At 42.0% G+C, this 23,209-nt stretch overlaps 2 protein-coding genes across 3 annotated transcripts in view; one reads left to right on the top strand and one right to left on the bottom strand.

Annotated features, from left to right (window-relative positions):
- mrps31 (mitochondrial ribosomal protein S31) overlaps nucleotides 1–13,550 on the bottom strand; it is a 29,976-nt gene extending 16,426 nt beyond the window's left edge. The window contains exons 1-3 of the mRNA XM_072577157.1: nucleotides 13,411–13,550; nucleotides 3,065–3,373; nucleotides 2,173–2,331 (exon numbers count right to left, since the gene is read on the bottom strand). Coding sequence (XP_072433258.1) covers nucleotides 2,173–2,331; nucleotides 3,065–3,373; nucleotides 13,411–13,502 — 560 coding nt within the window. The 5' untranslated portion in view covers nucleotides 13,503–13,550. The remainder of the gene's footprint in view (nucleotides 1–2,172; nucleotides 2,332–3,064; nucleotides 3,374–13,410) is intronic.
- Nucleotides 13,551–13,652: 102 nt separating this feature from the next.
- Nucleotides 13,653–23,209, top strand: part of slc25a15a (solute carrier family 25 member 15a) — a 73,822-nt gene continuing 64,265 nt past the window's right edge. The window contains exon 1 of one of the 2 annotated variants that reach the window (XM_072577156.1): nucleotides 13,653–13,719. The gene's annotated coding sequence lies outside the window, so the exon portion shown is untranslated. Of the gene's footprint in view, nucleotides 13,720–22,440; nucleotides 22,498–23,209 lie in introns of those variants that run through there. The other variant, XM_072577155.1, reaches the window with a different exon arrangement.

Here is a 23,209-nt window from a genome sequence, read left to right as displayed (position 1 = left end):
AAAAAGAACTTGAAATGACATCACCACAGGAAATGATATCACCAACCCAAGGAAACCTAAACATATAAACAGAAAGCAGGCCATGCCACCACTGCTTCATCCAGAGGCTCATTGATGATGTTATGGTGATGAAATGTCTGCAAACAAACCTTCCAGCTCAGCAAGCAAACCCACATCCATTTTTTTTGTCCTATTCTTTTGACTTCAGACACAACTCAAAAGAACACAAGCAATCTGTACTTATACAGCACTTACGACCTTCTTAGTTCAAATTTCCAACAATCTTTACAGAAGCTGGGTTACCAAATACAGAGAATTTTATTTGGAACCAATTTCGTATTTAGCTTTGCCTCTATTCCGAACTTTAGGTATGGGCAGTAGTTCAAGATGGCAACTCACTATCAATTTCTCAAGGGCAACTAGGGATGGGCAACAAATACAGACCCAACCAATGATGCCGACACCTCATGAATGAATAAATATAAAAATGTATTCATTTTTATTTTCATTGTAATTAAAATAAAAGGACGTTTGGGTTTGCACATGGCAAGTAATATTCACGCCACAGAAGTACTAGGCAACGACCATCTCCAACAAAAGTGAATGTAACCATCATCGCTTAACATTCAATGGCATTAACATTAATCCCCTACTAACATCATCCTGGTAGTCACCATTGACCAAAAACTAAATTGGAGCAGCCATATACATACTATGCCTACAAGAGCAGGTCAAAACCTAGGAACCCTGTAAGTAACTCAGCTCCTGACTCCTCAAGGTTCCACCACACTCCTTTGCTGACATAAATATAATTCCAACATCACAAGAAGCTTGACACCATCCAGGACAGAGCAGCCCATTTGATTAGCATCACACCCATAAACATTCACTCCCCTCCATCACCAATGTTCAGTAGCAACAGTGTGTACCATCTACAAGATGCACAGCAGAAATATACCTAGGCTCCTTACAGTATCTTCCAAACTCATGCACCATGTAGAAGGATAAGGACAGCAGATATATGGGAACATTACTGGCTACAGGCTTCCCTCCAAGCCTGACTTGGGAATATCACCAAACCTTCAGCATCACTGGGTCAAATTAACCAGGTCAAAACTTTAATATTTCCTCCCAAACTGCATTGCAATTTATCTACAGCATTTGAATTACAATCATTCAAGACAACAGCTCACCACCACCTTCTCAATGTCAACTAGGGACAGGCATTAAATGCTGGTCCAGCCAAAGATGCCCACATACCATAAATACATTTAAAAATGCAAGTACATTCAGTCCTTATTAAGGAGTGAGGGACAGGGACACTAACATCCCATGTTAAGAAACACTGATATCTCTCCCATGCGACATTTACCAAGGCAGATTAAATAAAACAGTGGAATAAATTTTAAATTGGGTCCAATGCCAATCTAAGAGCACACAAATCTGCAGTAGCAAATCAGTGGATAATGAGGATTGAATGTACTATATTTATTCTCTTTGTGCAAAAATATTTTATCTTATTATCAAAAACACTCAAAATCAGTGGGAAAGTAAAGCAGCACTTTATTATAGCTAAATTGATACTTTAAAAACTTTGTTAATTCCTTTTGAATGCAAATTGAAAGCTGGAAGATAACCTTGTAATCAACACAAACAACTGCAAACTAGATGTAAATGGATGGCTATTTCATGATTATTAATTCATATTAAGACTACATTTTAAACGTATTTACTTAATCTTCAGAAATCTAATAGTATAAATTGAAGTTTTACAAACACAGCAAAAACACTAAAAACGGTCGATGTAATACAATGTGCCTCTACCCACACCCCCCCCCCACCCCCAACCTCGTTTCCAATCTTCTGAAGTTCAACTCTTGGGTTTGAATGAATTTTATGGTTTCTCACACAGAAGTAAAGGTTTAATTTTACAGAAATAGGAAGTCAGAGGCCATAGGAGCTTGCAGCTAATTTTGAGATCATGTTCAGAAAAACATGGAAACTGATAATTTGTTCAACTTCTACAGGAAATAATGCGAGGGGATCAAAAGGGGTTGAGGTTGGGGGAGGTGGAATTAATAAGTACTTTATTCAGCACAAACAATAGATTATTTTCCAAGTTACACAGCAAGACATAACTGCCTATAACTATGTCACTGACCACTAACTTACCCAATGTTGCTGGCTTCGCCATTTTTCTGGGCTTCAGTTTCCGACTCATGCTTCCTGAGTTGTTTAAGCAGTTCTGACTCAATCTGTTTCTTATTGTAGGGCATAGAAGATGCAACCGCTGAAGCTGCTGCAACAAGGTCTGGATTTAATGTCTTCTTACTGCCAAAAAATGTCAAAAGAAAGGTTTATTTGTAAAAAAATAGGTTTCTGGAAATGAGAAAATACAGCAGCAATATGCATGAATAAAAATTTAAATGGTACTCCTTTTGGAGCAAAACTCTTGCCTTGAAGAATTCAACCCTGATCTCAATTGAGAAAGCAGCTGAAGTACTACAAATCACCTCAACATCCTAGTATGGGAGGGAACATCAGTCAGGGCTTCTGCCTCCTGACTGAATGTTTTCCAGGAGAGAGCAGGCGCAAATGTCAAATATACACAGGATTAGCTCAGCTGAGACATCCTCAGTTGCTGATAGCCTTCCAACACTTTGTTTACGCTTACACTTGAGCAAAGTCCTGTCATAATGGGCGTAGTTTCAACTGCAAATAAATTATTATGGCATTTTTCACACATGATAATTGTGAGACCTGAAGTTCCTGAATAGATTTTAGCTTGCTGCATTACTTTTCTCCAAATTACAATCTATGAAGCTACAGATTATAATAATTTCAATACCCAGTTAGACATATTGAAATGTTTAAAATAATTTAAACCAATACCATGGCTTCTGAAATCTCCACACCTGATGTCAATATGGTCCCCTCATCAATATAGTACCCCTTCTCTCAACAAACGCACTTCTGAACAAAATTTCTCAAATTTCAACATTTAGTACTGTGTTGATAAGATCTAGCCAACTTTTGAGACTTTCTAATATTAATCATTTATTACCATTCACTTTTGATATCTTCATTCACTTTCTGAAACATGCTCCGTGCACTCTCCACACCTTCTGGCTGATTCTTTGCCTCATTGTTTAGTCTCTGTGTTCTCAATGCTTGGAACTTTTTCTTTGAGCTGACTTCTACTTTCATGCCACCTATTATGTTCAATAAGTCACTCTTCCCTGCTGTAGCAGATGTTCTTTCTTCAGAATCTTTCTGCTGTCCAGGGGTAGAACAAGGCTTAGGTTCATCATCTTTGAGCAAAGCAGAACAGGTGAAGATATTTCTTTGACCAGTTCCAGTCAACCTGCAGAAACTAAAAGGACATAATATAATAGGAAACATTAATAGAGATTTTGTTTTAAATTAGAAACAGCTTACAGCTCTTCTTCCCAAACGGCACCTCAATTACAAAACACTTTTTAAAAAATACGTAAAATTGAAACTAATGCAATTACTTGCAAAAACCTTTCAGCATTTAAAGAAACTGTAAAGAATTGCAATAAATCCCTTGACTAGCTAAGTGCCAAGCTTTCAAAATAATGTTAAGTATGTTAGATAACTCTAGATACAGCAGAAATACTAGAGGATTGAGAGAGGCAAATGTGACATCTTTATATAAGAAAGGATGTGAGGACAACCTGAACAACTATACCATTGTTAACTTAACATCAGAAGTGGGTAAGATTTTAGAATCTATAAATCAAGGCAAAATAAAAGTTTACTTTGAGAGGTGAGTTAATGAAGAAAAGCCAGCAGATTTGTAAAAGGTAGATCATGCTTGACTAGCCTAAGTGATTTTTTTTGATGGGGAGGGAAAATTGACTAGGGAACCGTGATTGGATTCTATCTATACAGATTTCAATAAAACATTTGACAAAGTACTTCATAAGAAAGGCGGTGAACAAAAGTGATGTTAATGGAATAAGAGCATCAGCAAGTAGATTGGTTTTCATTTGGAGGACAGTTAAAAATAGTCAGTGCTGGAACAATTTTTTTTGCTATTTACGTAATAGACTTGAATCTTGGAATACAGAATAACATTTTGTTGATATAAACAAGGAGCAGCTGTAAACAGTGAGGATGACCAAAACAAAATCACCTGTCATGACTTAGGCAAGCTGAATGGACAGACAAGTGGTAGATGCACAAATGAAGCAATGCATTTTGATAGAAGGGATAGAATGACAATATAGCTGTAAAGGCACAAATCTGAAGAATGCTGGCATAGAATCGATGAGTTGAAAAGCATCCTTCTGTGCCATAAATGACAACTGCAAAAGTCATAAAGGTTTCAAAAGAATGCTGAAATTGGGAGAATGTATTAGTTGATCTCAGTTATGATCAAAAGGTTACTCAGCGAAAAGCACAATCTATCCATGCTCTAGCAAAACTATAAGCATTGCTGAAATCATGCTTGTTCGCAGGATGTTAGATTGAGTTTTCTGTTCAGCAGCTCAGGTAGAATCAAGGTTCCTCTGATACAATGCTTGGATAAGAGAAGGCAATTTGGGCCATCAAGGACCCTCAACCTAGGCACTTCTGCTTTCTTGCCATGAATGCATCCTTTCTTATTTTGTTGGCTCCTTCCTATTTATGATGTTAATGGCTCTCCAATCTTTAATGCCACTTTTCAACAGATTTTAATATTGTTTCTTTATAAAAAGGTGTCAATTTTGATTTGTTTTGAAGATGCACATGGTGTCAGCAAAATTGTATTTATTACATGGTTCTACTAGATGCAAGAAGTTAGTGGTGGGAATTACTGAATTATTGCTGTCTGAGTCCCACAAAGCTGATAGAACTCTTTGACACTAACATAAACACCTTACATTCATATAGCACCTCTAAATGTAGATTCCAAACCATGTCATGACTGTACCCTGACAAAATTTAACACTAAGCCACAACAAAAAAAACAATAGGACATGTTAGAAAATCTTAAGCAGTATTCTGAAAAATAAAAGGTAGTGAGGCAGAAACAATTGTAGAGTGACTTTCATAGCTTAAGGCTGAAATGGCTGAAGGCAATGTGGATTATGATAGATAACGAAAAGCAGGCACAAAGAGGATAAAATTAGACAAGAGTTCTTGAAGGGTTCTAACAGGTTACAGATTAGTTTCTTTTTATTCACTGAAGAGATGAGCTTCACTTTGTAAGTTTGCTCACTGAACTGGCAGATTTGTTCTCAGACGTTTCGTCACCATGCTCGGTAACATCATCAGTGAGCATCCGATGAAGCGTTGGTGTTCTGTCCCGCTTGCTATTTACCTGTCTTGGTCTGTTGTGGTGGGTGATATTGCTTCCGGTTCTTTTTCCGAGGTTGGCAAATGGGGTCAAAATCGACAGGTTTGTTAATGGTTCGAATGCCAGACCTCTAGGAATTCCCGTGTATGTCTTTGTTTAGTCTGTCCGAGGATGGATGTATTGTCTCAGTCAAACTGGTGTCCCTCTTCGTCTGTGTGTATGGATACTAGTGATAGTCGGTCATGTCTTTTGGCGGCTATTTGCTAGGACAATACGTCCATCCTGGGACAGGCTAAACAAAGACAAGCATGGGAATTCCTAGAGGCCTGGCATTCAAACGGGAACACCAGTAACAAACATTTGGACCGCATTTACCAACCTCTCAGAAAAAGAACCAGAAGTGATATCACCCACCACAATAGATCAAGACACACAAACAGCAAACGGGACAGAAAACCAGCGCTGCTTCATCAAAGGCTCACTGCTGATGTTACCTAGCATGGTGACGAAATATTCGAGAACAAACCTACTAGCTGTGAGGGGAAAGTGAGGGGAGGTCGGTGAGGAGTGATCTGACAAGACCATTCCCTCTGCGACTCCCTCATCAGGTCCGCATCCCCCACCAGCTCACACCCCACTCGTGGGGCCTTTCCCTGCCACCGAATGAACTGCAAAACCTGTGCTCACACCACTCCCCTCACCTCTGTCCAAGACCCCAAGGGATCCTTCCAATCAGTCAGAAATTTACCTGCACCTCTGTCAAAGTCATCTACTGCATCCATTACGGTCTCCTCTACAATCGGGGAGACAGGACACCTTCTTGTAGATCATTTCAGAGAACATCTCTGGGACACCTGCAACCACCAACCCCACTGCCCCGTGGCTGAACACAGCAACTCCCCCTCCCACTCCAAGGACATACAGGCCCTGGGCCTCCTCTGCCAACAAACCGTTACTACCCGACGTTTGGAGGAAGAATGCCTCATATTCCATCTTGGGACCCTGCAACCACATGGGATAAGTGCGAATTTCAACATCTTCCTCATTTCCCCTCCCTCCACATTATCCCAGTCCCATCCTCCTGACCTGTCCATCACTCCCCCCCCGACCTATCACCTTCTCCCTCACCTTCATCCACCTATCACTTTCTCAGCTACCTTTCCCCAAATCCCACCCCTCCTATTTATCTCTCAGCCCCAACTCACAAGCTTCATTCCTGATGAAAGGCTTACACCCAAAACATTGATTTTCCTGCTCCACGGAAGTTGCCTGATCGGCTGTGCTTTTCCAGCACCACACTCTCGACTACAAGCTCAGTGAGCAAACTTACAACCTGATCCACAATCTGAGTTACAAATCTTCTCCAAATTGCATGAGCTTCACTGGTTGAACCTTTATTTATTACCACCCCTAGGTAGTGGTGAGCTGCCTTCTTGAACTGCTGGAATCGTAGAATCATAGTACACCTGAAATGATTTTGGAAGTGTGTTCCAGGATTTTGACCCAGTAACATTGATAAAGAAGCAACACATTTCCAAATCAGGATGGTGAATGACTTAGAGGGGAACTTGCAGGGTGATGGTGTTCCTATGTATCTGCTGTCTTTGTCCTTCTATATAATAGTGGTTGGGCATCTGGAAGGTGCTGTCTAATAAGAAGCCTTGGTGAATTTCTGCAGTACATAGCTGCATTGGAGGGACTAAGTGTTTGATGATGTAATGCCAATCAAAAAGGCTGCTTTTTCTTGGATGATGGTATGTATCTTGGAACTGCACTCAGCCATGTAAATGGTGAGCATTCCACTCTACTCCTGACTGGAGTCTTATGGATGATGGAGAAGCTTTGGGGAGTTAGGAGACAAGTTACTCACTGGACGATTCCTAGCCTCTCACCTGTGTCTGCATCCATGGGATTTATGAGGCTAATCCAGTTAAATTTAATCCAGTAAAGCAACTCCCAGGATGTTGATAGTGTGAGCTTCAGTAATGACAATGTCTTGAATTTCAAGGGGCTGTGGCTAGATTCTCTCTCGTTAGAGAAGGTCATTGCCTGGCAATTCTGTGACGCAAATGAGACTTATTAATCGTCAGCCGAAGCCTGCATTTAGCCGCAGACAATTTCAATATCCGAGCAGTTGTAGATGTTGCAGAACATTGCTCAATCAATAAGCATCCCCATTTGTAATACTATAATGGAGCAGCAAAGATGGTTGGGCCCAAGGTTCTACAGTGAAGAATTAAGAGCTTTTGTGCCACAGTGGTAATGATCCCCCCTGGCTGTGTCAGGAGACCCAGGTTCAAGACCCATCTACTTCAATTGTTTGTAAAAGCATCACTGCACAATTTGATTGTAAAGGAACCCCTGGACCTTTAAGAACGCCTCATCTCAGTTCTTAAGGATTGTCCTTTCACCCTGTGGCTATGGTCCTAGGTCCTAGTCTCTTCTACTACTGGAAACATCTTCTGTACATGCACTCTCTCCAGGTCTCTCAAAATCCTGCAAGTTTCAATCAGATACCCCTCATCCTCCTAAACTCCAGAGTAGAATTTAGAGTCCTCAACCATTCCTCATATGACAATCTTTTCACCCCTTGAATGATTCTTCTTAACCTCCTCTGGACCCACTCCAATGGCACCATATCTTTCCTTAGATAAGAACCCAAAACTAGTCACAATATTCCAAATGCCAACTGACCAGAGCCTTGGACAGCCTCAGTAATACATCTCTGCTCATGTATTCTAGAACTCTCTAAATAAATGCCAATATTGCACTTGCAAGTCCCTCTCCAGCCTCAGCACTTCCTCAACACTACCTGCCTCTTCACCTTTGTCATCTACAAACTCCACAACAACACCCTCAGTTCCTTCATATAGATTGTTAATGTATAACATGATTAGTTGTGGTCTCAACACTGACCCCTAAGCAATTCCACTAGTCACCTGCCACCATCCTGAAAAAAAAACATTTTATCCCCACTCTGCCTTCTGCCAACCTGCTATCCATGCCAGTACCTCGTTCCTAACACCCTTAGCAACCTCTAGTGTGACACTTTGATAAAGGCTTTCCAGAAATTCAATCCGATCTTGTCCACCTGACCTCCTTTGTCTAAGATGCTTGTTACCCACTAAAAGAATTCCAACAGATTTGTCAGGCATGACCTCCCCTTGACAAAGCAGCGTTGACTCAATCCTATTTCACCATGCACTATCGAGTACTCTGCAATCACATCCCTAATAGTGGACTCGAAAATCTTACCAATAATCTTACCAAGACTCTAAAATCTTACCAAAAATCTTAACCAGCCTATAGTCTTCTGCCTTCTGTCTCCCTCCCATCTTAAATAAGGATGTTACTTTAGCCACTTTCCAGTCCTCTGGGATCATTACTAACTCCAATGATTCCTGAAAGAAAGATCACCACCAACGCTTCTACAATCTCCTCAGCTATCTCCTTCAGAACTCTGGGGTGTAGTCCATCCAACTGGGTGATTTATCTGCTTTCAGACTTTTCAGCTTCCCCAAAACCTTCACTCATCTCTACCCCCGATTTCCTTGAAGGTCTGGAATGCCACTGGTGTCTTCCACTGCAAAAACCGATGCAAAGTACCTATTCAGATCCTCCATCATTTCTTTGTTACCAATTACTACCTCTCTGGTCTCATTTTCCAGCTGTCCAATGTCCACCCTTGCCTCTCTCTTAGCTTTCAGATATCTAAAAAAATCTCTTACAGTCTTCTTTTTTATTACTAGATAGCTTGCTCGCATTTCACCTTCTCCCCACTTTATTGCTTTTCTAAAAACAAAAGGTATTCTCTGCTGGCTTTTAAAGGCTTCTCACTAATCTTCACCATATCCTATGCTTTTTTTCTTTTGCTTTTACGTTGTCCCTGACTTCCCTTGTCAGCCATGGTTGCCTCTTCTTCCCCTTAATAGATTATTTCTTCTTTGGGATGAATTTCTGCTATGCCTTGCAAATTATTCCCAGAAACTATTACCATTGCTGCTCCACCATCTTTCTTACTAGCTTCCCTTCCAATAAACTCTGGCCAAGAACTCCCTTGTGTCTTTGCAGTTACCTTTAATTCAGTTGTAATACTGTCATATCTGATTCCATCTTCTCCCTCTCCAACTGCAGGGTGAATTCTATCATATTATGGTTACTGTCCCATGGAGTTCATTCACCTTGATCTTCCTAATCAAGTCTGTTTCAAATTTGCTGCACACAGAACTCAGAAATCCGTGCACAAACAATTAAAATTAAAGTGAATATCGGTTATGACTCCAACTGCCCTGATTCCTATTGACTTTAGTTTTGCTAGAACTCCTTCATGGCAACTCAATCAAATATGACCTTGATCCCAAGGGCAGCCAATCACAGCTCCTCTCTGGTATTGAGCCTTTTTGTCCAACTTCAAACCAAGAACAATAAATTGATTAAACAATTCGCCTTTCACAAAATCCATGCTGACTCTGCTGAGTTACTTTGAACTTCTCGAAGTGCCATGCTAAAACATCTTTTATAATTGCTTCTAAAGGGTACCCTATGACAGGTGTTAAGATAATTGGCCTGCTCCTTCCTGCTTTTGTGTCCTTTTATGAAGAGATTTTAAAGTTACTATTTTCCAATCTATTGGACCTTTCATGAAGCCAGGGAAGTTTGAAAAATTGAAAACCAATGCATCTACCATCTCATTAGCCATTTCTTTTAATGTCCCAAGTAATCCTGCGCTGAATCCTTTAAATTGGTAAACTAAAAATGAGCAATTTAACCTAATCATAATTCAGAATTTCATGAATGAAATCTGTAAGTTAAACAATGCTTGTATTATGTAGCAAATTTAATTAATATGGTTGAGGCAAGCTTTACTTTCTCTTAAAAGTCTGCTTTTGTTTTTTTGGTTAAAGTGCAAGATGTATTGAAACTCATGACACCATATTACAATAAACTACCCTGCCCAAGATGATATATTGTCATTTTAACAAAATATTTGCAGCAATATGTACTAATTAAACATACTCTACTTTTGCAGGTAAAGTCAATTTAAAAGGCAGCTGGATGGATAGATGAATAGGAAGGGTTTAGAGGGATTGGGCCAAATATAACTAAATTAATTTAGGGTACCTGGTTGACTTGGACAAGTTGGATCAAAGGGTCTGTTTCCATGCTGACTATGTTCTTCCCATGTTACATTTTCATAGAAATGAAAAGGATTTGTATTCATAAAGCACATTTCATGAGCCTCAGCATATGACAAAGTACTTTACCAGTATGTAAAGCATCTCTGAAGTACACCAAAAGGGATGCACCTATGAAAATCCAGTATTCCATGTGTAATACTGGAGTGTTAACTCGGACAGTCATACACTAGTTTAGGATTGGGATTTTGATTTAAACCACAACCTTCTAACTCATGGACATGAAGAGTGAACAAGGAAATTACCTTTAGAAGCTTCATGAAGCGATGAAGAATGTGCAGCCTTCCTGTCTGAGAAGCAGCATCAGACTGGCAGACTTCAAACCTGTCAACTGCAATCAAATTGGCCTGGATCAAATCAAATTGAAACAGAGTACTGAGTGGTTGGTGCTGTATCTTCAGGCATTTGAGAGGATAGGGGTGATTCCTACTCATGGAATTCTGCTGTTTGGATCCACAGGATTTAGAAAAACTTCTGCTGGTGAAGTCTGCAGCCTCCAGCTGCCAGTGTTCTTTCCTGTCGATCAGTGGGATAGATCTCTTCTCACCATTTGTAGGTGATTCAGAAAAAACATTAGCTTGGGCTGTTCAGCAAGCTCAAGCTAGAGCTGCATCCATCCAGTTCCTGGATGAACTTGATTCCATCCTTGGATCACATCCATTTGCTGGAGCATATGGCTATTCTGCTAAGGGGCAGATACTTTCAATTCTTTCAAATCTGCTCTGTCATTCAATATGATCATGGCTGATCATCCAAATCAGTACCCTTTATCCCATTTTGTCCCCAACAATACCCAACTCCTTCTTGAAACATTCAATGTTTTGGCCTCAACTGCTTCTATAGCAGAGGATTCCACTGGCTTACAACTCTGGGTGAAGGATTTCTCATCTAAATCCTTAATTAGCAACCCTGTATTCGTTGATTGTGATCCATGGTCATCAGGAACATCCTTCCTGCATTTACCCTGTTTAAGTCTGTTAGGATTTTATAGATATCTATGAGATCTCCCCTCATTCTCCTAAATTTCATTTGATTATAGTCCTAACCAATTCTGCATCTCTTCATAAGTCAGTCCCACCTTCATAGTCAAAACATCCATCTTCAAGGAGAAAGTGAGGACTGTAGATGCTGGAGAGTCAGAGTCAAAAGGTGTGACGCTGGAAAAGCACAACTGGTCAGGAGAGTCGACGTTTTGGGCATAAGCCCTTCATCAGGAGTGTGGGCGGGACAATGGAAGGGGGCTGAGAGATAAATAGGAGGGTGGAGGGTGGGAAAGGTAGCTGAGAGGGTAATAAGTAGACTCAACAAGGATAGAAAGTCCTTATCTTTCACCCCACTAATCTCTGCCATTTCTGCCACCTACAATCAGACCCCACCACCAGAGACAGATTTTCCTCCCTACCCCTATCCATGTTCCAGAGACCATTCCCTCCATCTTGCCCTTTTTAGGTCCACAACCCACTTTCCACAGCCGTCACCATCCCTTGCCAATGCAAGACGTGCAAAACTGACACCCAAACCTCCCCCATCACATCCGTCCAAGGTCCCAAAGGATCCTTTCACACACATAGCAAAGATTTTCCTGCCCATCCACCCACCTCATCTACTGTCTCTTTTGCTCTTGATGTGGTCTCTGCTACATCCGGGAGACAGGATGCCAAGTCGCAGTGTGTTTCAGAAAACATCTCTGGGGCACACACACACCAAAACAATCCCACCGCATTGTGGCCAGCCACTTCAACTCTCCTTCCCACTCTACCATGGGCATGCAAGTCCTGGGCCTCGTCTACCACCAAATCCAAGCCACCCAATGACTAGAGGAAGAACGCCTCATTTTCCACCTTGGGACCCTTCAACCACACGACATCAAAATCAACTTCACCAGTTTCCAAATCTACCCTCCCTCCCCACATGATCCCAGATCCAACCCTCCATCTGGGCACCACCCTCTTGACCTGTCCATCTTCCTTCCTACCTACCTGCTCCACCCTCCCCAGTGACCTATCACAATCACCCACCACCTGCATCTACCTATCGCCTTCCCACCTACCTTCTCCCCAGCCCCAGCCCCACCCCCATCCTCCTATTTATCTCTCACCCACCTTTCCCTGCCCTTTACATTCCTGATGAAGGGCTTACACCTGAAAGGTTGACTCTCCTGCTCCATATATTCTTCTTCAGGTAAGCTCTTAGCAAGGCACTGTGCAATTGCAATAAGACTTGAACTCACATCTTATTATTACAAAAGCCAGCATATCATATGCCTTCTTCATCACCTGCTGTACCTGCAGCCTTGCCTTCAGCCACTAATGTACAACGGCACCATGTCTCATCGTACCTTCCCCTTTCCAAGTTATTGCCATTTAGATGATAATAGGTCTTCCTGCTTTTGCTGTCAAAGTGGGTAATTTCACATTTATCCACAGTATTCCTAAACTGTAATTGCCCAAGGCTCACCCTCCCCACTTAACTTTCTGTCAGGACAACAATACTATCACAATTAAACTAGGAATTTCACAGTGTAGGGGTGGGAATCCGAGCCGTTGCAACCCATGTTACAAAGCAAGCGAGACACGTGGAAATATTTGTTCCTGGATTGATGAGCTGAGTTGACCAGGGCCATGAGCAGGTGGGAGGAAAACATCTAGGTTGGACAGTCCTGAAACAGAAAACCGAAAGAACTGCGGGTATTGTAAATCAGAAACAAAAACAGAAATTGCTGGAAAATCTCAGCATTATTTGTGAGGGGAAATCAGAGTTAACGCTTCGTTAATTTCTTCAGAAGAGTTTTTCCAGACCCTCCTGCAGAACTGAGTTGTTTTTTTTTCTCCAGCGACTTTGTTATTTTTTCTTCTTTCGGCCTAAGACCGATCTCTGTTCATCAGTTCTGTATCTATTAAAGATACTCACCGGCAGGCCTCCCTCCCGGGGTTGCCAGAGGCCCGACCGCCCGAGCCTCTCACCCCAGCTTTCAGTAACACCTTCACCAGCAGCCGCTGCATTCTATCCTCGGCACAATGGAGGGCACGCGCAACCCGGAATACAGCTGGTTACACCGCCGCCTTTCAGCTGTACCAGACCCAAATATCTTCCTTCCAGACAACAAGTGGTCCCCGCCTGTGGTTCCGGCTCCGCTGTTGCCATGGTGAAGGTTCACCTGATTTTCAAAGCGTCCACGTCCTACATGCTCCATAAAATAAACGATGCCTCGAATTGCCGGTATTTCACTATATTTTATCTCTTTTTACATCTTTAAACGTTTTCTAATAATTAGCTTTAAACCACGCAGGGCATTATTCGAGTCCTCATTAGAATTTGTGCTGAAAGTATTGTTTTAATTAATATGGAGGGAGGTAAAGTGCTCAAATGCCAATGTGTTCTATTTTAGGGACATTTAATTCTACTGTATCCGTGAAGATTTGATCACTTGGCCTTCAATCGCATGACATTTGATACATTGCCTATCCCAAAATCAAACATTAAATTAAATTTTTGACCCCTTTTATTTCGTACCAATAAAATAATTTATAGATTAAATAAGGAACACAGAATTCGGAAATGTTAAGGGCAAGTTATGTAATATTCTACATGGTTGTAACATAGGTAAATAAATCCATGACTTTATTAAGGATCCCTAGTTGCATCTTTAACGATTATATGTGTGGTTTCTATGTGCCATGACAGAGCCTGCTGAGGTAAGGAAAGCATTACCTTATTTAAGAAACATGGTCTTGCCAAAAGACTGCAAGATCTGACAATCCATGACTTGTTGTGTTGACGTATACCATTCCTATGGCCTGTCACAGTCAGACTGAACCTCTTGTGATACATATAAGGAAGTAAATGTAATGAGACGTTTCTGCGTTCAACTGTGAAAAATCAGAATGCTATGTTGCCTCCCGGTGCCAGGATCAAGGATGTCTCAGAGTGGGTGCAGACTGTTCCCAATGGGGAGAGCGACCAGCAGGAGCACATTGTACAAATTGGGACAAATGACATAGGAAGGGAAAAGGATGAGATTCTGAAGGGAGAAGATAGAAAGTTAGGCAGGAATTTAAAAAGGAGGTCCTTGAGGGTAGTAATATCTGGATTAAACCTGGTGCTACAAGCTAGTGAGGGTAGGAACAGTAGGATAGAGTAGATGAATGTGTGGCTGAAGAGCTGGTGTATGGGAGATGGATTCACATTTTTGGATCATTGGAATCTCTTCTGGGGCAGAAGTGACCTATACAAGAAGAATGGATTGCACCATGAAATGAAAGGGGACTACTCTCCTGACAGGGAGATTTGCTAGAGCTACTTGGGAGGATTTTAAACTAGTAAGGGGGGAGGGGTTGACCCAGAAAGATACTGAGGAAAGAGATCAATCTGAGACGGGTACAGTTGAGAAAAGAAGTGAGTCAAACAGTCAGGGCAGGCAGAACAAAGTAGAGAACCAGGTAGGACTAATAAATTAAACTGCATTTATTTCAATGCAAGAGGCTCAACAGGGAAGGCAGATGAACCAGGGGGTGGTTAGGAACATGGGACAGGGATGTCGTAGCAATTACAGAAATCTGGCTCAGGGATGGACAAGACTGGTGGTATAATGTTCCAGAATCCAAATGCTATAGGAAGGATAGAAAGGGAGCCAAGGGAGGATGGAGAGTGGAGTTTTTGATAAGGGATAGCATTACAGCTGTATTTGGGGAGAATAATCCCGGAAATACATCCAGGGAAGTTATTTGGGTGGAAATGAGAAATAAGAAAGGGATGATCACCTTATTGGGATTGTATTATAGACCCCATATTGTCAGTGGGAAATTGAGAAACAAGTTTGTCAGGAGATTTAAGTCATCTGTAACAATAAAAGGGTGGTTATGGTAGGGGATTTTAACTTTCCAAACATCAACCGGGACTGCTATAGTGTTAAGGGTTTAGATGAAGAGGAATTTAAGAGTGTACTAGAAAGTTTTCTGAGTCAGTATGTGGATGTACCTGCCAGAGAATGTTCAAAACTTGACCTACTCTTGGCAAATAAGGCAGTGCAGGTGACTGAGGTGTCAGTAGGGGTGCACTTTGGGGCCAGCGACCATAATTCTATTAGATTTAAAATAGTGATGGAAAAGGATACACCAGATCTAAAAGTTGAAGTTCTAATTTGGAGGAAGGCTAATTTTGACGGTACTAAGCAAGAACTTTCAAAAGCTGACTGGGTGCAGATGTTTACAGGTAAAGGGACGGCTGGAAAATGAGAAGCCTTTAGGAATGAGATAACGAGAATCCAGAGACAGTATATTCCTGTTAGGATGAAAGGGAAGGCTGGTAGGTGTAGTAAATGCTGGATGACTAGAGAAATTGAGGATTTGGTTAAGAAAAAGAAGGAAGCATATGTCAGGTATACACAGGAGAGATTGAGTGAATTCTTAGAGTAGAAAGGCAGTAGGAGTATACGTGAGGGGGAAAAAAATAGATAAAAACAATGACTGCAGATGCTGGAAACCAGATTCTGGATTAGTGGTGCTGGAAAAGCACAGCAGTTCAGGCAGCATCCGAGGAGCAGGAAAATCGGGCAAGAGCCCTTCATCAGGAATAAAGGCAGAGTGCCTGAAGGGTGGAAGGATAAGCTAGAGGAGGGTGGGGGTGGGGAGAAAGTAGCATAGAATACAATTGGTGAGTGGGGGTGGGGATGAAGGTGATAGGTCAGGAAGTAGGGTGGGGGAAGGTGGCAAAGAGTACAATGGGTGAATGGGGTGGGATGAAGATGATAGGTCAGAGAGGAGGGTGGAGTGGATAGGTGGAAAAGAAGATAGGTAGGTAGGACAAATCATGGGGACAGTGCTGACATGGAAGTTTGGAACTAGGGTGAGGTGGGGGAAGGGGAAATCAGGAAACTGTTGAAGTCCACATTGATGCCCTGGGGTTGAAGTGTTCCGAGGCAGAAGATGAGGCGTTCTTCCTCCAGGCATCAGGTGGTGAGGGAGCGGCGGTGAAGAAGGCCCAGGACTGCCATGTCCTCGGCAGAGTGGGAGAGGGAGTTGAAATGTTGGGCCACGGGGCGGTGTGGTTGATTGGTGCGGGTGTCCCAGAGATGTTCCCTAAAGCGCTCTGCTAGGAGGCGTCCAGTCTCCCCAATGTAGAGGAGACCGCATCGGGAGCAACGGATACAATAAATGATATTGGTGAATGTACAGGTAAAACTTTGGATGTGGAAGACTCCTTTAGGGCCTTGGATGAAGGTGAGGGAGGAGGGGTGGGCACAGGTTTTGCAATTCCTGTGGTGGCAGGGGAAGGTGCCGGGATGGGACGGTGGGTTGATGGGGGGGCATGGACCTGACCAGGTAGTCACGGAGGGCAAAAAAGGGGACATGAAATAGCTTTAGCAAATAGAACTAAGGATAATCAAATGGTTTTTACAAATACGTTAAGGACTAAACGGTAACTAGGGAGCGAATAGGGCCCCTGAAAGTTCAGCAAGGCAGCCTTTGTGTGGAACTGCAGGACATGGGGGAGATACTAAACAACTATTTTGCATCAATGTTTACTATGGAGAAGGACATGAAAGATATAGAATGTGGGGAAATAGATGGTGACATCTTGAAAAATGTCCACATTACAGAGGAGGAAGTACTGGATGTTTTGAAATGCATAAAGATGGATAAATCTCCAGGACCTGATCAGGTGTACCCTAGAACTCTGTGGGGAAACTAGGGAAGTGATTGCTGTGCCCCTTGCTGAGATATTTGAATCATTGCCAGAAGACAGGAGGTTGGCTAACATGATACCATTATTTTAAAAAGGTAGTAAGGACAAGCCAGGGAACTATAGACTGATGAGCGTGACATCGGTGGTGGGCAGGTTGTTGTAGTTCCTTGGCTTGTCCTTGCCACCTTTCTTAGGTCTGGGTCCACTACTTTTGGTCATTTTATATAAATGATTCAGATGTGGGCATAAGCGGTTACGTTAGTAAGTTTGCAGATGACACCAAAATTGGAAGTGCAGTGGACAGCGAAGAAGGTTAACTCCGATGACAATGAGATCTTGATCAGATGGGCCAGTGGGCTAAGGAGTGGCAGATGGAATTTAGGTTAGATAAATGTGAGGCACTGCATTTTGGGAAAGCAAATCTTAGCAGGATTTATGCACTTAATGGTAAGGTCCTAGGGAGTGTTGCTGAACAAAGAGATCTTGGAGTGCAGGTTCATAGCTCCTTGAAAGTAGAGTCGCAGGTAGATAGGATAATGAAAAAAGTGTTTGGTATGCTTTCTTTTATTGGTCAGAGCATTGAGTATAGGAGTTGGGAGGTCATGTTGTGGCTGTATAGGACATTGGTTAGGCCACTTTTGGAATATTGCATGCAATTCTGGTCTCCTTCCTATTGGAATGATGTTGTGAACTTGAAAGGATTCAGAAAAGATTTCCAAAGATGTTGCTAGGGTTGGAGGATTTGAGCTATAGGGAGAGGCTGAAAGGCTGGGGCTGTTTTTCCCTTGAGAGTCAGCGGGGTGACCTTTATAGAGGTTTATAAAATCATGATGGGCATGGATAGGGTAAATAGACAAAGTGTTTTCCCTGAGATGGGGGAATCCAGAACTAGAGGGTGAGGTTTAGGGTGAGAGGGGAAAGATATAAAAGAGACATAAGGGGCAACTTTTTCACACAGGGTGGTGCATGTATGGAATGAGCTGCCAGTGAAAGTGGTGGAGGCTGGTACAACTACAGCATTTAAAAGGCATCTGGATGGGTAGGTGAATAGGAAGGGTTTTTTGAAATATGGGTCTAGATTAGGTTGGGATATCTGGTCAGCACGGACGAGTTGGACCGAAGGGTCTGTTTCCATGCTATACATCTCTGACTCTATGTACAAACACTACATTGGACAAAGAGGCAGGAAATCAACCACCAGGATACACTAACATCAACTAGCCACAAAACGACATGACCTACTCTCACTATGAGGATGAGAAAGGACACCACTTGCACTGGGACAACACATCCATCCTAGGAAAAGCCAAACAGAAATATGCATGAGAATTTCTAGGAGCATGGCATTCCAACTGGAGCTCTACCAACAAACACTTTGACTTGGATCCCATTTATCATCCTGAGAAAAAGAACAGGAAATGACATCACCATAGGATATGATGTCACAACAGGAAATGACATAAACTCTAGGGAATTAAAACATATAAATAGAAAGCAGGCTACACTACCAGTGCTTCATTTGGAGGCTCACTGAAGATGTTACCTAATATGGTGACGAATCATCTGAAAACAAACCTTCCAGCTCAGCGAGCAAACCTATATCTTGAAGACAACAAATGTTACTGTTTTTTTTTAAAAAATGCAATGTTAACAACAGTTGTCAGCAAAACTAGAATGTGCAGCACTGGTGGCACACTTCAATAATATTTAGATGATATTGCTTAAAAAAAGGGAGAAAGTGAGGACTGCAGATACTGGAGATCAGAGTCGGAAAGTGGGGCACTGGAAAAGCACAGCAGGTCAGGCAGTATCCGAGGAGCGGGAAAGTCAACGTTTCGGACGTAAGCCCTTTATCAGCCCTTCACGTTCCTGCTGATGGGCTTATGCCCAAGGTTCCAGCTCTCCTGCTCCTCAGATGCTGTCTGAACTGCTGTGCTTTTTCAGCGCCTCACTTTTCAACTAAAATAAAAGACAAAAAGGGTATTCACTGTATATCTCTCAAATTCAAGAATGGATTCACAACTTTTGGCCCTGAAAAACACACGGTCTAGCAAAATCACACATCTTGGAAACAGACCCTTTGATCCAACCAGTCCACGCCAAACATAACTCCTCTTCTCAGATTTCCTAAAAAGGACGGAGAAGGCGTTTCATCAATCTGAACAACAGGTGAAGCTAGTTGTCTCATGCTGCTTTCCTGATGACCAAGAAATTGCCATCAAGCCAAAAAAATGCCTTGTCTCCCACAAAAATTTAGTAATGAGTTTCAGCATGTGTGATGCCAAGTCTGTAAGCCTATTCTATGACTGGTAGACTGCATCAAACAACACCTCATCATGATTATTCAGAGCAATCAATGTGCCAATCATGGTCAACCATCCCATGCTTGCAAACCTCAGAAAACCATGGCCAATATTGGATACTGTTCTGCTTTTGGATAACATTTACTAAATAGGCCCACAGTAGCTACATAGATAACAGGGCCCTGTATGTTAATTTATCAGCAAAAGGGAGTTCATTGAGACATTGCACCTTTTCATTGAAGATAAGATCTTGGAAACTACAAATCCTTGCTGCATTCCCCATGGCAACACAATCAGCAATCAGTTTACCTACCAGTTCTTGAGTTTTTTTTTCAGCTAACTACAGATGACAGTGAATAGTTCCTGCCACCTCTCCAACCAATCAGCGTCCTCTTCTCGTGTTGTGTAAATTGGTGCTCCATTTTCAAGTTTTGTTTCTTGCATGTCAGTCCTGATGAGTGTAAGATTCAAAGCTTTGCCTTTGTCCCTCTTCTTGTCAATATTTAAGCTCTACACTACCAAGCAATTCTGTGAATAATTGCTTTACGTGCTTTAAATGAAGAAAAGGAACTTTGTTATAATGCAATGTGAAGCAACTATGTTGACATCCTTGTGCCATTGCAAATCTAAACCCTTTAAAATTTCTACATGGTGCAACCCAGCTGAGGGAGATTATAAGCCGAGGCAGACCGCTCCCAACCCTGCTGTGAATACTGTAATATTCTTGGCTGATGTACCTCGGAGCTCACAAGGTTCTGTCAAAGTCAGTTCCAACAACATTCGCAGAAGCAGGAATGGTCATCAGGATATGTAAACAGTCAGTAGAGCCTCAAGTGGAAGCTTACTTCCATTTCATTTTACACCATCAGTTTTCTCATGGTCTAGTCACAGTCTAGGGCTGCCACTGTGCTATAAAGTGCTTTCTTACATATTGTTAGGACACTGCAAAGCCAAGGTTAGGGGTCATCCCTTTTACAGAGGTATCCAGATACTACAAACCTTATTCAAGGCCCCCATGCACTATTCCATTGCCATGTTTGATGCTTCATGCAGGTGACCAATCTGTCATGGTAGATATCATTACAATGGTCCTCAATAGCATTCATAGAATCATAGCGATATATAACATGGAAACGGACCCTTCAATCCAACTTGTCCATGCCGACCAGATATCCTATATAAATCTAGTCCCATTTGGCCCACATCCCTCTGAACCCTCCCAATTTCGTATATCCATTCAGATGCCTTTTAAACAATGAAATTGTACCAGCCTCAACAACTTCCTGTAGCAGCTTGTTCCATACACGCACTACGCTCTATGTGCAGAAGTTTCCCCTTTTTATTATCTTTCCTCTCTCACCTTAAACCTATGTCTCCTAGATTTGGACACCACCACCCCAGTGAAAAGACCTTGCCCACTTACCCTATATATGCCCCTCATGATTCCTCTCAAGGTCACCCCTCCGCCTCTGACGTTCCAGAGAAAATAGCCTCAGCCTATTCAGCTTCTCCCTAATGCTCAAACCCTCCAGCCCTGGCAACATCCTCATTAACCTTTTCAGAACCTTTTTCTAATTTCAAAACATCCTTCCTATAGAATCGAGACCAACATTGCACACAATACTCCATGACTGGCCGAACCAATGCCCTGTACAGCTGCAATATGACCTCCCCACTCTTATAATCAATGCACTGACCAATATAGGCAAGCATACCAAACCCCTTCTTCACTATCTGATCTACCTGCACCTTCAAGAAACTATGAACCTGCACTCCATCATCTTCCTCTTCCTTCTTATTGCTCTTGCCCATCTGCCTTCCACTTTCCCCTTTTTGTCTTTGTTCCCCATCCTTACGTTCCCCAAGCCCATTGAAGTCGTGCAGTGAGAAATTAGCTGGTTATGCATCTATCATACACCTGTTGTCAATTTAGCCACCAATATATACAGTCATATGTAATATTGACTCTTCAAACTCATAGACACATTATTGTGATAGGAAAGGTCTAGCCTAATCAGCTTTAGTGACTTAAGAATGCTCAACATGGTGGGGTAACATGAATATCATTCTGAAGCCTTTAGGTACAGAAGATCACCTCTGAGGACGCATTACTTTGGCAAACCACAATAAGGAGATGATAGCCTAGTGGTATTATCGCAAGACTATTAAACCAGAAGTTCAGGTTCAAATCTCACCACCCTTGATGGTGGTATTTGAATTCAATTTTAAAAATCAGGAATTCGGAATGTACTGAAGTCTATGAAACCATTGTTAATTGTTAGAAAAACCCATGTGACTCACTAATGTTCTTCAGTGAAGAAAATCTGTCATCCTCACCTGGTCTGGTCTGGTCTGGTCTGCATGTGTCTCCAAACCCACAGTAACGTGGTTGACTCTCAACTGAAATGGCAACTCAGTTGTATCAGTCATTAACAGAGAAATGAATTCAGATGACCACCTGGCATCAACCGAGGCACAAGCAATGAAAACAGCAAGAACATCCCTGTTGACCCTGTAAAGTCTTCCTGAATACCATCTGGGACTAGTGCCAAAGTTGAGGGAGCTGTCTCACAGTTCACCTGACAAAGGAGCAGTGCTCCAATGCTTATGGTTTCAAATAAACCTGTTGGATTATAACCTCGTGTCATGTGACTTCTGAAGAAATGATCAAATGCATTGGATACTGCAAAGGCTATGGGCCTTGACAAATTCAGGCAAAAGTGTGATGAAGCTGTTCCTTTTGCAAAGTTATGCTGTCCTTGGGTTTTGTTTCAATGATGTTGTAAACAACACAGGTTCCAAAAAGTGAGAGTTTCAGAAAAGTTTGGATTTTAGGACCAATTTGTTTACATCTAACAGATTCTGCCTCAGACAGAAGGCTTTCAAGTTTAAAAAGAACACTTGTCATCAGTTCTCCTGGCTCATCTATTCTCTGGTTTTGGTTTTAATGCAGGTGTGTGTGTGTCTGTGTGTGAAGAAAGGCTACTGGACTCTCTGAAGGCAGCGAGTGGTAGGTGTTAGTGTCTTTTATTACGGGTGTTGATTCGGTTGGTTTAAATGGAGCTTGGGATAGCAATGGCTCTTTGAGTCACCAAGAGTTTTGTGGGGGTGGAAGAAGTGACCTTGGGGGTTTTACAGAAGATGATTAAGGTCAAGCTGCAGGAATTAGCAGACAAGCTGGACATGGAGCTGCCTCCTTCCGTGAGGAAAGAAGAGATAATTACGGCAATACCTCAGCATTTAAATTTGCTGAATTTTTAGAGATGGCTAAATTTCAATTAAAAGTGAAGAGGCTTGAGTTAGAGAGAAAAAACAAGGAAAGAGCAACAGAAATAAAACCGTTTGAATTACAATTAAAAGCGGAAGAGAGATAAAGAGAGCACATTTGAACTTCAGAAATTGGTACTTCGACAGGAAAGTCAGCTTAGGATGGAGATGAAGGCTAAAGGGAAGCTCTGAGGATGAGCAAACCCATGGTAGTCAAAGGCTTGGTGGGGATCTGTTTAAATGTATTCAAGCATTGCCTAATTTTGATGTAAAGGATATGGAAACCTCTTTTATCTGATTTGAAAAAATTGGCTAAACAAATACAGTGGCCAGTGACCATGTGGATTTTGTTGATCCAAACCCAAACTTGTAGGTAGAGCTAGTGAGGTATTCGCATCACAATCAGAGGAGGTATCTGAGGTGTTTAAGGAGGTGAGGAAAGCCATCTTAAGTGC

The sequence above is a fragment of the Chiloscyllium punctatum genome, chromosome 9 (genome assembly GCF_047496795.1).
Source record: "Chiloscyllium punctatum isolate Juve2018m chromosome 9, sChiPun1.3, whole genome shotgun sequence".
Taxonomy (NCBI): Eukaryota; Metazoa; Chordata; class Chondrichthyes; order Orectolobiformes; family Hemiscylliidae; genus Chiloscyllium; species Chiloscyllium punctatum.
Note: the sequence above shows the minus strand (reverse complement) of the source record. Positions and strands in the feature narration are given on the sequence as shown.